The following is a 12,876-nucleotide window of genomic DNA, read 5'->3' on the forward strand; positions in this document are numbered from 1 at the left end:
TGAGGACAATATTACGTGAGTGACGAGCGAACTGCCTTAAAAGGCAATCACTCACCGCTTCACCGCTCTCAGACTGGCAAACAAACATTGCTTTTTTAGCTGAGACCCCGGGAAAAATAAGGCCGCAATTTTCCTAAGTCGAATTTTGACTGCGATAGGCTTGTTTTGGCTGGCAGAGCTTATTATTCGAGGGCCAGAACCATCTTTCTTTAATTGAAACTACCCAATAAGAAAAAATTCTGCCCTTGCACCGTGAATGTCTACTATCTTCTCAAAGGAGAGCCATGGAAGTGCAGAAGCGAACCAGGGTAGAAAAAAGGGTGGGACATTATGGTTCTGGCCCTCGGATAATAAGCTCTGCCAGCCAAAACAAAGACTTGGAAAATTGCGGTCTTATTTTTGCCGGGAGTCTCAGCTAAAAAAGCAATGTTTGTTTGACCTTATAGGGCCGTTCATTTGCCACTCACGTGATATCATCCTCAGGCTGGTGGCAAGCCTAGGCCCCCCTTTGCAGATAAAGAGGGTTGGGTCGAGCCTGGAGCTGACCAATTGCTAGAGACAAGTCTACGCAGTGACCATATTTGGGTGGTTGCATCCGATGGCTCCGAAACAACTCCGCTTGTCCGAGGATCCCCACAAGGGTGGAAATGCTTAAATATCCATTGTCTTCTTAGCCATTGTCTCCATCCTTCTCATCATCATCTTCATCTCTATCTTTGTTCTTTCCTTGAACACCTCTAACACACACACACACCCATATCTTCTTTCAGCACTATGGAGCACATCGATCGAGCCCAATTGTACAAGGACCCAGTCTACCGTTTCCAGTATGTCGCAAAGTTCATGGACTTTGGCGACGAGGACGTTGCCGCCATCAAGGGTGCTGCCGAGTTGATCAAGCCTCTCGTCCCCACCGTCGTCAACGCCGTCTACAAAAAACTGCACACCTTCGACATCACCTGGGACGTCATGGCTAAGCGCCACGAGGGCTTCACGCCCACAAAGTCGGTCATCGAGAACTCGTCCGAGCTGGACGAGAACGCTGAGCAGATCAAGTTCCGCAAGGACATGCTGTCGCGCTACTTTGCCAAGCTGCTCGAAAACCCCTATGATGAGCGGATGATCAAGTACCTCGAGTACGTGGCACGCATCCACACAGATACCCCCACCAAGAAGAGCAAGATCAATGTCGATTTGATCCACATCAATGCCTTGTTGGGATACGTAGAAACCGTCCTGATTGGAGGCATCAAGTCGCTTAACTTGGATCGTGATGTCGAGTACAAGGCCATTGCCGCGTTCGGAAAGCTGCTTTGGATCCAGAACGACTTCTTCATCAAGTTTTACTGCAGAGACGGGGCCGAATACCTCGAAACTCCTTTCCCCAGCTCCACCGTCGTGGCTGTAAGGCAGCCTGGCATCCTCACCCGACTCTGGCGCTTCTTCTTCTAGTTCGACACATCGTCATTTCATTTTCATTTTTTTTTTTTTTTTTCATTCTTTCCAATCCGTTCCAGCGCCTACGGAACTGTCAATAGCAGCTGAGTCACTTTTGTATGATAGTTCATATGCAAATAAATCTAAGATATTTGCACTCCATGTTGTCATTCTGAATTTTCATCACTTTAATTAATTACTACTGTGCATCGATGTCCATGCTAACGAGTTTCAACTGACTATTATGGCTACTCTCCTGCCGTAGCCGCTTATGATGCAGATTTTGTTCCATCTCTTCCATGGCGTTCTGCTGCTCTTTGCGCATCCTCCGCCGTTCCTTTCTCCACTCAGCTTTCAAGTTCAACACGCTGCCTGCTGCGCCCGTTCCAGGGCCACTCAGGCTACCGCCCAATGACTCTCCGCGATGATGACCCCCCTGCAGCTCATGTAATTGTTGTATCTGTCGATGACTACTGTCGCGGTTGGAGACGCTCAATAGCTGCTGTCGTTTCGAAAGCTCGTAATTGACTACGGGTAGGGCTTCAAGTTTTGTAAGTGCTCGTCGATCAACGCTTTCGGCTGGTTCCTGCTCTTCCTTGACGATCAAGAGATCTGTCGTGACACCAGCCGTCGTCCCGTCCTTGTGTGCTGCTGCCATGGCGACCTTGTTCTCGGCCGCCATAAGTCGTTTCAGATTAGATTCCACCAGGCGTGATTGCTCCGTGTTGAGTTCCCGAATCTTTTGTGGATCTGTTGGTCGTTTCACAAACACCTATTGTAAGAAAGTAAAAAAAAAATCGGAATTTGTTAGTGACAAGGCAATACGTATTCCATAACGTCCTAGAGAGAAGGAAAAAATAAAAAGCACTCACGGGAGTCTGCTTGTACGAGTGTTTACTGGGGAACGGTGGAAGATGGTCCGGTACTACTGTCCTGGCTGTGATTCTGGTTCCCGGGGTTGATGTCGCCATTGGCTCTTCATCATCGCTGTCCGAATTATCCTCGATATCGGAATCCAGAAACACTGTCTTTTTCTCCTTCTTTTTCTGAGGTTTTGGTACCGTCTCCTGCAGTGGCCCTCTAAGCAATGGCGTTTCTAATAGTTGTGAGAAGAATGCAAACATACATGGCGGATCGGGATTAGATATGTGAATGGCTGTTCTCTTCAGCTCCCAAAGAAGCCCATTGAAGCAGTTGGCTGCAAAGATGCGTTGCATACTTGAATTTGAGGCAGCTCTGATATAGGATGCCAGACTTGTAGGCCTCACGTTCATGTCGTCGAAAGCCTGTTGAAGATCGTGGAGGTCGGGCCGTGTGCGTCCTGCGAGATCTGCGAACGAGTGTGCAATCGAGTACATTTGCTGGGTATCTAGTATCGTAGGTTCAGGAGGAATAAAAAGATACGCCCGTCGAGAAAATTGTCCTGGTTAGCACTGCTGCTTTTTCTTTGTTCCTCTACCTCCAGAATCTGGTCATGCACTATAACCGCTTGGCTCCAACGCTGACAAGAGCGTAAAAGACGCTTACAGCTTTCAAAGGCACGTGTGAGCGATTCGAGGGCGGAGGCGGTGATGCCTTCGAAGCCTGCGTCGAGCGCCAGCACTGAAACGAGCTTCTTGGCTGTTGCCTCTGCGGTGACACTGTCCATGGCAGGCCGTGGTGTTGGTGGTGCACGGTATGTTGATGCTGAAACATGTCTTTGTTGCAACTGCCCCTGTGTACGCGCCCTGTTGGGAGCCGTAGTACTAGTGATGCTGCTCGGAGACTGGACAGTCCCAACGATGTCCGACATTGTTGCTGATGTCTGTAGCTCTGCGCGCGGAAACTTGTCGTGCTATGGGTTGATCGTTTTGTGAAGGTGTTCTGAAGGGATGGAATGGAGGCACAAACTGGGAATAGAAGAATAGAAAGCTGGCGAAAGTGGCTTACAATCTGGACAGCGGATCAATCCCAGTCACTGCGGGCCCTTTTTTTTTAAAGCTCGCTCGGTCCTTCAAGCTCAACCCTTTTTTTGTTCTCTCCCACACCCTCTCCCTCTCCATCCCCGCTTTCAACCTTTGAACCTCATTCATTCTTAACATGGCAGCGTGCCCTCATATTTCAACCGTTCGTCTCTCGGTGCCCTCTTATAACGCACAAATCTACAAGGATGAGTGCACCTTTTGTTACGACAGTCCTGTGAGTTCACAACATGAAATCGCTCGTTGTGTATCTTCTAGGAACGGTGACGCGTCAATGCTGTTTTCGCCCGCGCGAACACCCTGTTCAACTTACTGATTCTTTCTTTATTTCCGACCTGCACAACCGGTATTGATTCACAAAAAAGGACAACGAAGGAGGACTGGACGTGTGTCTATCCTGCTTCAACGGTGGATGCACCGATCCAGATCGCTATCATGCCATCCAGCACTACACCAAAGCCGGTCACCCTCTCGCTTTGAACATCAGGCGGGTCAGGCTTCCTAAGGATACCAGGGTAAGTCTCGATAGGCCCCCCTCCCCCTTCTCTCTCTCTCTCTCTCTCTCTCTCTCTCTCTCTGAATGGCAGCATTTGCCGATGCATAGAATACCGCAGTTGGCTAAGCGGCTGTCATTTCTTGATAGAACGGCGCGGAGCCCCCTCAAAAGATTACTAAAATTGCGATTGTGCCCGAAAACGACACGGACCTCTATGAGTACTTTACTCATGTCAAATGCTACGAATGCGGCGGAGTCGAGGTTGACAAGACCTTTGGAGATGTGAGTTAGATTTTCGATCTGCGATAGGAGTATTTTACGATATGATGTGAGGGCAACGAATTAACTTGGCTGTTGAGTAGATCCCAAAAGTTGTCGATGCGATCATGACCTCGCTATCTGCGTCCCGACAATCAGAGATCAAAGCCTGGGAGGAAGAGATCGTTCCATGCGACCATATTCGAAACCTTCAGCAGGATGCTGAAAAGGTGGTTGCTGCGGGTATGTACTCATTGATGACAAATCCGAGAGAGAATGCCGGCGAAGTAATCGAGGCTAACCTGTCTGTATTTTATTACTATTCTAAGAAAATGCCCATTGTTCCGACTGCGACCTCAACGAAAACCTCTGGCTGTGTCTCGTATGTGGCAATCTTGGGTGCGGACGCCAGCAATATGGTGGTACCGGGGGCAATGGCCACGGTCTTGCCCATTTCGAGGCGACAGGACATGGTGTCGCCTGCAAACTAGGAACCATCACGCCAGAAGGATTTGCAGGTTAGTGGCGCAAATGAACTTGAACTGGATTGGCTCGATTGACTGTACCTCCTCTAAATATCAACGTTGATGATGTACATTAGATATTTACTGCTACCACTGCAATGAGGAACGCTCGGATGATCAACTGGGGGTGCATTTGGCGAGGTTTGGAATCAAGGTGGAATCGCAGCAAAAGACGATCAAGTCCTTGGCTGAGCTGGTTAGTCTCCATGTCGTAACAACAGAACAAGAGGATGTGAGCGAATCAGAGCCTCGAAGATCCTGAAGAATGACCGCTTTTATCTTTTTTTTTTATGTCATGTCACAACCAGTCTTTGGAGCAGAACCAAAACTTCAACTTCAACATGTTTACGGAGGATGGCAAAGCATTCGAGCCACTGTTTGGACCGGGCTTCACAGGATTCAGGAATCTGGGCAACAGGTAAAGAACTATCATCTGTTTTGTCTAGCAAACGCGATGTTGACCCCGACAAGGGAAGCTGACCTTCAACATCCTTGACATTTCGTTTGCGTGGATAGCTGCTATATGGCATCGGTGCTTCAGTCAGTTTTCGATCTTCCCGCCTTTGCTACAAGGTATATCACAGAAAATATGTCGGAAGGTTACTGAATGCCAACTTGTTGCTGCCGCTAACAGCCTGTGTACTAAACTTGCGCAGATATTTCCCGGTCGATCTTGGTCACTTGCAGTCATGCAGCAAGGAGCCCGGAAACTGCCTGCAATGCCAGTTAGCCAAGGTTGCAGATGGTCTTTTGAGCGGACGCTATTCGACACCAACAGTTTCTGATAGCGGTGATGTGCAGGGACAGGATGGAATCGCGCCAGGCATGTTCAAAGCTTTGATTGGTCGCGGACACCCCGAGTTCTCAACCATGAGGCAACAGGTGCGTTCCTGACCTTTAGTGAATGTATGTGAACTCTATTTCAAGTGGCTATGATCGTAGCACTCATCATCCTCTGTCTTTTATCAACCATCCACATATCAACAGGACGCTTTCGAGTTCTTTCAGCACTTGACAAAGGTCATCGGGCAGAACGAGCGTACCACTGGCAGTGATCCTACAAAGACTTTTGAGTTTATTAACGAACAGCGCCTGCAATGCAATAAGTGCAAGAAAGTCCGCTACTCGCGGAATAAAACCACGGACCTTACAATTCCGGTGCCTGCGACCAAGAAGACAAACACTGGCGAAGATGATGAGTATGAGAGTGTCACGTTCGAGCGATGCCTCGATACGTACGCTGCAGAGGAGATCCTTCCTTATAACTGCCCCAGCTGCCAAAAGAACGTAACCGCCACTAAGTAAGCACAGGGGTCGTCTCAGTCACAGAACGCTACAGGACTTGACCAAAGTCATCCTTTGCTAATCTGTTTCTTCTGATGCTGTAGGACAAATCGGTTTGCCACCTTTCCAGAGGTGTTGGTAATCAATATGCGACGCTTTGAGTACCAGAACTGGGTCCCAAGGAAACTTGGTATGGATATATTCACAGCGGATTTGACCCTCCTTCGCCATAATGATTCCAAATATGCTAATACGCTCTGTCTCCCTTTTTTGACACCCATGTACAATAGCTGTACCGGTTATCGTCTCTGAAGGCCCGATTGATCTTGAAAAGTACCGCGCTCACGGCCAACAACCTAACGAGGAATCACTTCCGGAAGATGTTGTAGCTGCAGACTCCGGTCCAACCTTTGATCAGGCTGCCCTGGAGCAGCTTCAGATGATGGGTTTCTCAGTGATTCGCTGCCAGAAAGCGCTCTTGGCGACTAACAATCAGGGCGCGGAAGTGGCTATGGATTGGTTAATTCAACATATGGAGGATCCCGATATTGACGAGCCCATCGCGACCAACACCAACGCCTCTTCTCCGAGTGTTAACCCGGAACAAATTGCTCAGTTGGCGGATATGGGCTTCACGGACAAGCAGGCTAAGAAGGCGCTCAAGGAGACAGGCGGTGACATGGAGCGCGCTGTGGAATGGCTCTTCAGTCATATGGACACGCCTATCGATGACGACGAAGGGGAAAGCGTAGCTCCTGCGCCCGCTGCTGCCGAAGGTCAGGCGCCCCATCTAAACGCAGAAAAGAAGGGCCGCTACCAACTTGCCTCGTTTATCTCGCACAAAGGACCATCGATCCACTGCGGACACTATGTCAGCCACATCAGGAGAGGTGACCGGTGGATTCTGTTCAACGATAACAAGGTCGTTGTGGATCCTAAGGCACCCATTGGTGATGCCTACATGTACATTTTCAAGCGGGAATAAGACGATGCAATTCGGCGCAGGAACCATTGCTCGTCATATTTACAATCCAGCCATTGATTTATTAAATAAGCTGTAATAAAAAGGGGACCTGGGCCTAAGCGTGAGCCAGATCCATCTATTACATCCATCTCGCCATGCATCCACGCAGCTCGTCATTTCTCAAAGCGCAGCAGATTTTGGAGACAAATTGTCGGCACATTGCTTGGAAATTCCGCGTTCCTAACACTTTGACGCACAGAAATGGCCCTACAAGCGTCTCTTAGTGTTCCTAGTCAAAAGACCAGACATTAATCACGCGACGCTGCAGACGGAGCACATCGATCGTCTGTCATGTCCTAAGTGATGGATTGTACTGTAGTCAACTTAGTCCGCCTGCTCGATCCGCTACGTTCTTGTTGGACATTCAATCAAGGAAACTGCCATTGCTCAATTGGCGTAATCTTGATCGTCTGCGATTTCGTAGTGGATCCTGACAATCAGCGAGCAGGTGGAGCACACCACGATGTCCACACCCAATTCCAGCTCATCCTCCGTGATGACATATTCTCCGCTGCATCGACAAGGCGATGAATAGATGCCAGTCTCTATTCAGTGTAGCAATTGTATGGACGACATTAGTAACAGAGCTCGGTTGAAGATATTGTATGAAGGCTCCATGAGATTAACAGAGGCTAGTCAGTACCTTCATCAAAATCCATGTCATCCAGATCAATGTCGTCGTTGACTTGGCCATTGGCACGGAGCCTCATGGCTTTGAGCGACGAGTCATAAAAGGCCCGCTGTGCTGGCAAGCGGAGATATTCCCACGCCTCTTTAATATCCTGAAGTGGTATCAGCGTTGGCGTAGACGAGGATGTCATCTGGGATTGATTCTGCTGCTGTTTATCAGGATGATTCTACAAAAGCAGAGCGGAAGAAAAAAAATCGGTGGATTGAGTATTGCCGAAAAGTAGATCGACCTTGAAAAAGTGCAAAGTAGTGATTCCTCGTACGATCAGAAGCAGCTTTTGGTACTGTTGCTTGATCTCCGTGAGAGTGGCATCCTCGGAAATGCCGAGGATCGCATAGTAATCCTTGAGCATGGCCTTGGGGTGCAGAGATGAACGAAGACAAGAGGATGGATGGCCTTGGGTTGGGCGCAATACATTCCACAAATGCACCAACCAACAAGGCAAGCCACTCAGTAACTCTATAAAAAGCGCGCTCATCTTTTTCTTTTTTTGCTTTGCATCTTTGTTGCATTCTCTTCAGCTCTGCCTCTATCTTTCTCGGCACATCTGTCTGCAGCTTGATCGCTCAATTCGGAACACTTGGGCATCTTTTGTTCTTCAGCACTTGCAGCCGACAAACAGAACGTGCAATGCCGAATTCACCGGAGGACCAGCAGGTGCTGGACCAGTTGGTCTACAGAGTGTGTCGAGCGTTCTATGAGCCGCGCTATATTGCCGTGATGGATGTCATCAACAAAATGAAGCAGTAAGAATCCGCTTATGTGCTTAAGGCTTTGTGTTATTGATGTAGAAATTCCGGTGGAGGAGATGGTGTTGCAGTTGAAGTAACTCTGGTCGTTTTTTTTTTTCGTCCCCAATGTCTCCGTCCGGCTTCAATCCGACATATAAAATCCCAAACAAATCTCGATAACGGGTCATAAAAAGAGTCAAAGATGAAGAGCTGGCGGCTTTCCTGAAGCTGAACAGGCGCGAGATTCACAAGATCTGCGGCAAACTCAAAGAAGACCGTCTGATCAAAGAGTAGGTACCACTGCTTAATAACGCTTGACATTTTCAGGACAGCTGTGCACCGTGTACTTGAAAATAGCCCTAATGATTTTTGTCCGCGGGGCGGGTCCATCATATAATAGCTTGACAAAACTCGAAGCAAGGAAACCGGACCAGCGCCCGATCCCCAACACATATTATTACCTGGACTACAAGACATTCGTGGACGTGGTCAAATACAAGATCCACAAAATGGATATGGAACTGAAATTTATTATGTCCAAGGTAAAGACTTGGAAACCTTCAGGAAAATACCCTCTGATTAAATGAGAATGATTCCTGGTCCTCGGTGTGCCACTGATGTTCATTGTTCCTCAATTCCATATTTTTACGATTGAAAAATATGAATCCAGCAAGAAGTAGAAAGTGCAGGATACCGGTGTCCAGCCTGCGAGAAGACGTATGCCACGGTTGAGGTTGTTGACCAGTATGACGCCGAGACAGGAAAGTTTCTGTGTCCGAACGATCGCTTTGCACTGGACGATGAGGCCGTCGAAGATGGTGATCAGGGACGGGAGCTGAAAGCAAAGTATGCGAGAGGATCCATAGGTTGCGGAATATTTATGGTGTGCAGCAATGGCAGTCCGTACCTACTCATCATTGAGCTGCGCGTTATCGTTACTTTATCTTACTAGGCTCCGTGAAAATACTAAACCAATAGTCGACCTGCTGAAATTGACAGATAACATTGTCATTGAGCAGTACACCGAAAGCATGGCCTCCAAGAACGCTACTGCAAGGACACACGATGGTAACAACAACCAGAGGCCTCTCTACCTTGTTTCAAGGGCAGAAAAGTGATCATTCGCCCAAAACCCGACTAACACTGCTCTCCGTGCGTTTCCTTTCACAATGTCTTCTACATAGATGATGATTTGGCATTTGCTGCGGATGGCGGTCAACAGCCGGGAGAGATCCAGGTTGTGTTCCAGGATGACAATGACAAAGCAGCCAAGAAGGCCAGAGAATCTGAGGCGCAAAAGAAGAGACAGCAAAATGCTGTGCCATCATGGCACGCCTGGAGTACTGTTTCTGGCGAGATGACTGCTCTCGGAGCCGAGGCTGCAAAGCGCCACGATTTGCCTGTGGATGGTACTGAAGCCGATGGCGAGGGCGAGGTTCTGGAGAACGATACGGAACGCGATGAATGTAAGCGTGAACGATAGTGTTTAAGCTGTGCAGAGGGTATTTATATGTATATCAATTGTTGCTAACTTGTCCTTTTACGCCTCATATTAGATTACAAACAATACTATGAAAACTTGGCTATGGGAGCTCAGGATGAAGAGTCGTTCGAGATATCCGGTAGTAATGGATATGATAGCAAGCGATCCTTGGACGACTCGGAAGACAGCAGCAGGTATGTATACGTTAATCTGGCACTTGTTTGCGCTGCAATAAGATCGTTCATTAGCTGACATCCCCTCCTTTACATCCTTCCATGATTCTTAGAAAGCGGTACAGGGCTGAAGATGGAGGTGCCATTCAAGATAATGGCGGTTTAGAAGGCGAGAATGAAGAGGAGGAGGAGCTGTTCGAAGAAGGCGACGAGGAGCTGCCCGAGGTGTCTGTGGCGGGTGTAATGGTACCGTTGCTTGAGGTCACAGAGGAGCATCAGAGCCAGATGACTCCTGATGAGTATGAGGCGTACTACAACATTTGCCAACAGCTGCAGTGAGCCATAGCATTCATGTCTGGAGCGACTTTAAATAAAGTGGACCCATTGACAACACATTATGATCTGATTTATAATGCTTAAGTCGTTTCAAACACCGAAGGGCAAACATTTTATGGCGTCCATCCGTCAAATACATTCCGAAAGTACTGTCTGTGATAAATTTTTTTTTATTCGTCATTTTCCGCACTGGAATGCTACTCTTTGTCTGCGATGTTCGCACTCTTTAGGCAAAGGCGCGGTTCAAGACCTCGATCCAGTAACCGTCGGGGTCGGCAATGAAGGCAATGTTCTTCATTTTGCCATCCGACTGGCGCTTGACCCACTTGACCTTGTCGCCAAAGCTCTCGAATCGCTTGCAAGCCTCTTCGATGTTGTCGACAATGATGGCAGTGTGTCCGAACCCACGGCCAGGGTCCTCGTTGCCGTTGGCGTAGTTCACTTTAGGATCGTTCTCGCTGCCCCAGTTACTATGGAATGATATCAGATCGTGTAAAACAGTGCATGAGAAAAAAAAATAATGATGCGCCATGTGTGATGCAATCGACTGAAACAACCGTGTGAACAAAATGGTCTTACTGGGTCAGCTCAAGAACTCCGGGGCGGCTGAATGCATAGGCCCGGCGGTCGTCCTTGGACTTGGCTTCGAGAGTAGCCTGGTCGTCAGTATTGACGTACGCAAGGAAGTAAAGCTGTGGTGTTCCATTGAAAAATAATAATAATAATAATAATAATAATAATAAATAAATCGATCGACCATCAGTATCTGCACCATACTTGGTTCACACCGCGTAAAAACCTGGTAGAGATGACAAATTAGCGAGAGACGATGATATTTGGATATCGTACCGTGAACTTGCCATCCTCGTTATCCATGGAGGTGATCAGCCTGGCGGCAAAACGCGTGTGTAGGAAGAGAATAAAGTGATAAGTAAGAATGAAAGTCATTCCTGTCCAGAGGCCGTTTCCAAAGACTTACTTCATGCCAAGGATATCCTGGTAGAACTCAAGAGAGGCCTTTGGATCCTTGACGCGGATCATGGTGTGGTTCTAGATGGAGCGATAATAGGCATAAGAACTATCAGTGTCCGTAAAAACGCTCCTATGTCCGGCGATACAGAGAAAAAAAAAAAAAAAACACTCTGAAAAGAAAGCAGTGAAGCAGCGCTGACTTACGAACTCGTAGCTCTTGATGTCGGTCTTGAAATCGCTCATGGTGGGAATTGGTTTGGAATGTGAAGGAGAAAAGTAACGAATGAAGAATTGAGTCTCGTTCGCTAAAATACCTGCTGGACTCTAAACCCTCTTTCGTGAATGCATTGGGATTCGTGCAATTGAGGGATGAAGTGTTGTAGTTATGGGGAGTGAGTTTGCACATAAAGAGTAAGAACCAATTCCACATCCAATCTTGAGGCTGTAACTCTGCAACTCTTGCAACTCTTCACCTTCACTGCTGTCCACGCTGCGTCCAGCTGGGTTTTATCGCACACCTGTGTACGATGACAAGGACTCCTCCGCTGAGTAGTCTATACCGTCTTAGAGTGCTCTAGCAGTCATCCCCGTTGCAAACGAGCCTTATTGCAAGTGTGTTATAGGCAGCACAACCGGGGCCCGGCCTCCACACTTCAGCTCAATCCCATCAAAAAGGCTCCGCCTGTTTGGCTTAGTCGGCGGAGCACCTTTCCTTCATTACACAGCTGCGAACCCTCGTTATTCATATCACCACACAGGAATCAACTGGCAACGGCTAAACTTCAAAAGGCCCTCGATCGATTCCTCCCCTCCTCCTCCTCCTCCTCCTCCTCCACCACGATCCCTCCATTTTTCATTAATAAAAGTTCCTCCCTCTGCCCCTTCATTTGTCCTCCTCCAACAGGATTCTGATAAGCGGCTTTTATTTTAAGAAGATTTGTTTGCCCAGGATGGTCTTCTGAAGAGAACAATTGGGGTCAGTTTGCTATGTAGAACACTTTCTAAGGCTCGTGTCTAACTGTACCTTGCATTTAAAGATCGTGCATTTAAGGAATGCTGCATTTAGAGATCGTAAATTAAGTCAACCTTGCACTTATAGAATAAAAGGCTGCGGAGAATTTCGATATATAGAAGTTCTGAGACTCCAATCATCAATCGAGCTCGTTTAGCTTAGTCGGTAGAGCGTCGTGCTAATAACGCGAAGGCCGCAGGTTCGATCCCTGCAATGAGCATCTTTTGTTTTTTCTTGGCTTATTGCCGACCCTTACTTCCTTGGCTGCATACAAAAGTTATATGTCGCCCGGTCGACTCGTCATACCCCTTCTTGTCTATTGTCGCCTCATCAACTTGTTATATTGCTCCTTGCCTGTTTGTCACCCGGTGCCATCTAAAATGGCCTTTTTTTATCTTACAAATGAACAATGAGATTCACCCCATTACATTGACTCCATATTGACCTCCTATATATCAACTAGAGCTAGGAACTTGCGCGCGCGAGGTCTTTTT

The 12,876-nt window shown here is 47.8% G+C and overlaps 6 protein-coding genes and 1 non-coding gene across 7 annotated transcripts; 4 read left to right on the top strand and 3 right to left on the bottom strand.

Annotated features, from left to right (window-relative positions):
- The first annotated feature begins 279 nt into the window (after positions 1–279).
- Positions 280–1,597, top strand: BC939DRAFT_459135 (Protoglobin-domain-containing protein). Its single transcript, XM_051556697.1, has one exon. The coding sequence runs from the start codon at positions 775–777 to the stop codon at positions 1,450–1,452; it is 678 nt and encodes a 225-aa protein (XP_051409772.1). The 5' UTR covers positions 280–774; the 3' UTR covers positions 1,453–1,597.
- Positions 1,598–1,636: 39 nt separating this feature from the next.
- Positions 1,637–3,085, bottom strand: BC939DRAFT_479294 (transcription factor TFIID complex subunit 8 C-term-domain-containing protein; the record flags this gene model as incomplete). Its single annotated transcript, XM_051558835.1, has 3 exons — positions 1,637–2,209; positions 2,310–2,806; positions 2,965–3,085. The coding sequence occupies 3 exons, from the start codon at positions 3,083–3,085 to the stop codon at positions 1,637–1,639; spliced, it is 1,191 nt and encodes a 396-aa protein (XP_051409773.1).
- Positions 3,086–3,434: 349 nt separating this feature from the next.
- On the top strand, positions 3,435–7,065 carry BC939DRAFT_459139 (uncharacterized protein). The gene is made up of 12 exons (XM_051556698.1): positions 3,435–3,615; positions 3,764–3,913; positions 4,042–4,176; positions 4,257–4,395; positions 4,482–4,670; positions 4,754–4,872; positions 4,985–5,094; positions 5,193–5,249; positions 5,333–5,558; positions 5,664–5,977; positions 6,065–6,150; positions 6,251–7,065. The coding sequence occupies exons 1-12, from the start codon at positions 3,517–3,519 to the stop codon at positions 6,943–6,945; spliced, it is 2,319 nt and encodes a 772-aa protein (XP_051409774.1). The 5' UTR covers positions 3,435–3,516; the 3' UTR covers positions 6,946–7,065.
- Positions 7,066–8,069, bottom strand: BC939DRAFT_459141 (uncharacterized protein). The gene is made up of 3 exons (XM_051556699.1): positions 7,938–8,069; positions 7,628–7,841; positions 7,066–7,529 (listed from the first exon to the last, which is right to left on the bottom strand). The coding sequence occupies exons 1-3, from the start codon at positions 8,025–8,027 to the stop codon at positions 7,372–7,374; spliced, it is 462 nt and encodes a 153-aa protein (XP_051409775.1). The 5' UTR covers positions 8,028–8,069; the 3' UTR covers positions 7,066–7,371.
- On the top strand, positions 8,064–10,446 carry BC939DRAFT_459143 (uncharacterized protein). Its single transcript, XM_051556700.1, has 8 exons — positions 8,064–8,421; positions 8,601–8,696; positions 8,807–8,948; positions 9,077–9,252; positions 9,359–9,474; positions 9,591–9,872; positions 9,963–10,083; positions 10,176–10,446. The coding sequence occupies exons 1-8, from the start codon at positions 8,306–8,308 to the stop codon at positions 10,399–10,401; spliced, it is 1,275 nt and encodes a 424-aa protein (XP_051409776.1). The 5' UTR covers positions 8,064–8,305; the 3' UTR covers positions 10,402–10,446.
- A 103-nt stretch (positions 10,447–10,549) lies between these two features.
- Positions 10,550–11,759, bottom strand: BC939DRAFT_459146 (Lactoylglutathione lyase). Its single transcript, XM_051556701.1, has 5 exons — positions 11,575–11,759; positions 11,378–11,448; positions 11,248–11,287; positions 10,978–11,090; positions 10,550–10,868 (listed from the first exon to the last, which is right to left on the bottom strand). Exons 1-5 carry the CDS (start codon positions 11,611–11,613, stop codon positions 10,625–10,627), a joined length of 507 nt encoding a protein of 168 aa, XP_051409777.1. The 5' UTR covers positions 11,614–11,759; the 3' UTR covers positions 10,550–10,624.
- A 770-nt stretch (positions 11,760–12,529) lies between these two features.
- On the top strand, positions 12,530–12,602 carry BC939DRAFT_t135. Its single transcript has one exon. It is a non-coding gene; the product is annotated as a tRNA-Ile (tRNA).
- The last annotated feature ends 274 nt before the right edge of the window (positions 12,603–12,876 follow it).

This window comes from Gamsiella multidivaricata, assembly GCF_025024155.1.
Source record: "Gamsiella multidivaricata strain RSA 2152 chromosome Unknown BC939scaffold_56, whole genome shotgun sequence".
Lineage (NCBI taxonomy): Eukaryota > Fungi > Mortierellomycota > Mortierellomycetes > Mortierellales > Mortierellaceae > Gamsiella > Gamsiella multidivaricata.

Excerpts from the sequence above, each read along its gene's own strand:
- BC939DRAFT_459146 (XM_051556701.1), bottom strand. The coding sequence starts at position 11,613 with ATGAGCGATTTCAAGACCGACATCAAGAGCTACGAGTTC. Across the intron at positions 11,091-11,247 it reads ACGAGGATGGCAAGTTCACG|CTTTACTTCCTTGCGTACGT; the intron begins GTACGATATCCA and ends GGAACACCACAG. Across the intron at positions 10,869-10,977 it reads GGAGTTCTTGAGCTGACCCA|TAACTGGGGCAGCGAGAACG; the intron begins GTAAGACCATTT and ends ATCATTCCATAG.
- BC939DRAFT_459143 (XM_051556700.1), top strand. The coding sequence starts at position 8,306 with ATGCCGAATTCACCGGAGGACCAGCAGGTGCTGGACCAGTTGGTCTAC. Across the intron at positions 8,422-8,600 it reads GTCATCAACAAAATGAAGCA|AGTCAAAGATGAAGAGCTGG; the intron begins GTAAGAATCCGC and ends GGTCATAAAAAG. Across the intron at positions 10,084-10,175 it reads GACTCGGAAGACAGCAGCAG|AAAGCGGTACAGGGCTGAAG; the intron begins GTATGTATACGT and ends CATGATTCTTAG.
- BC939DRAFT_459139 (XM_051556698.1), top strand. The coding sequence starts at position 3,517 with ATGGCAGCGTGCCCTCATATTTCAACCGTTCGTCTCTCGGTGCCCTCT. Across the intron at positions 3,616-3,763 it reads CCTTTTGTTACGACAGTCCT|GACAACGAAGGAGGACTGGA; the intron begins GTGAGTTCACAA and ends TTCACAAAAAAG. Across the intron at positions 4,873-4,984 it reads TCAAGTCCTTGGCTGAGCTG|TCTTTGGAGCAGAACCAAAA; the intron begins GTTAGTCTCCAT and ends TGTCACAACCAG.
- BC939DRAFT_459141 (XM_051556699.1), bottom strand. The coding sequence starts at position 8,027 with ATGCTCAAGGATTACTATGCGATCCTCGGCATTTCCGAGGATGCCACT. Across the intron at positions 7,842-7,937 it reads ACCAAAAGCTGCTTCTGATC|AATCATCCTGATAAACAGCA; the intron begins GTACGAGGAATC and ends CTGCTTTTGTAG. Across the intron at positions 7,530-7,627 it reads TGACATGGATTTTGATGAAG|AGACTGGCATCTATTCATCG; the intron begins GTACTGACTAGC and ends TACACTGAATAG.
- BC939DRAFT_459135 (XM_051556697.1), top strand. The coding sequence starts at position 775 with ATGGAGCACATCGATCGAGCCCAATTGTACAAGGACCCAGTCTACCGT.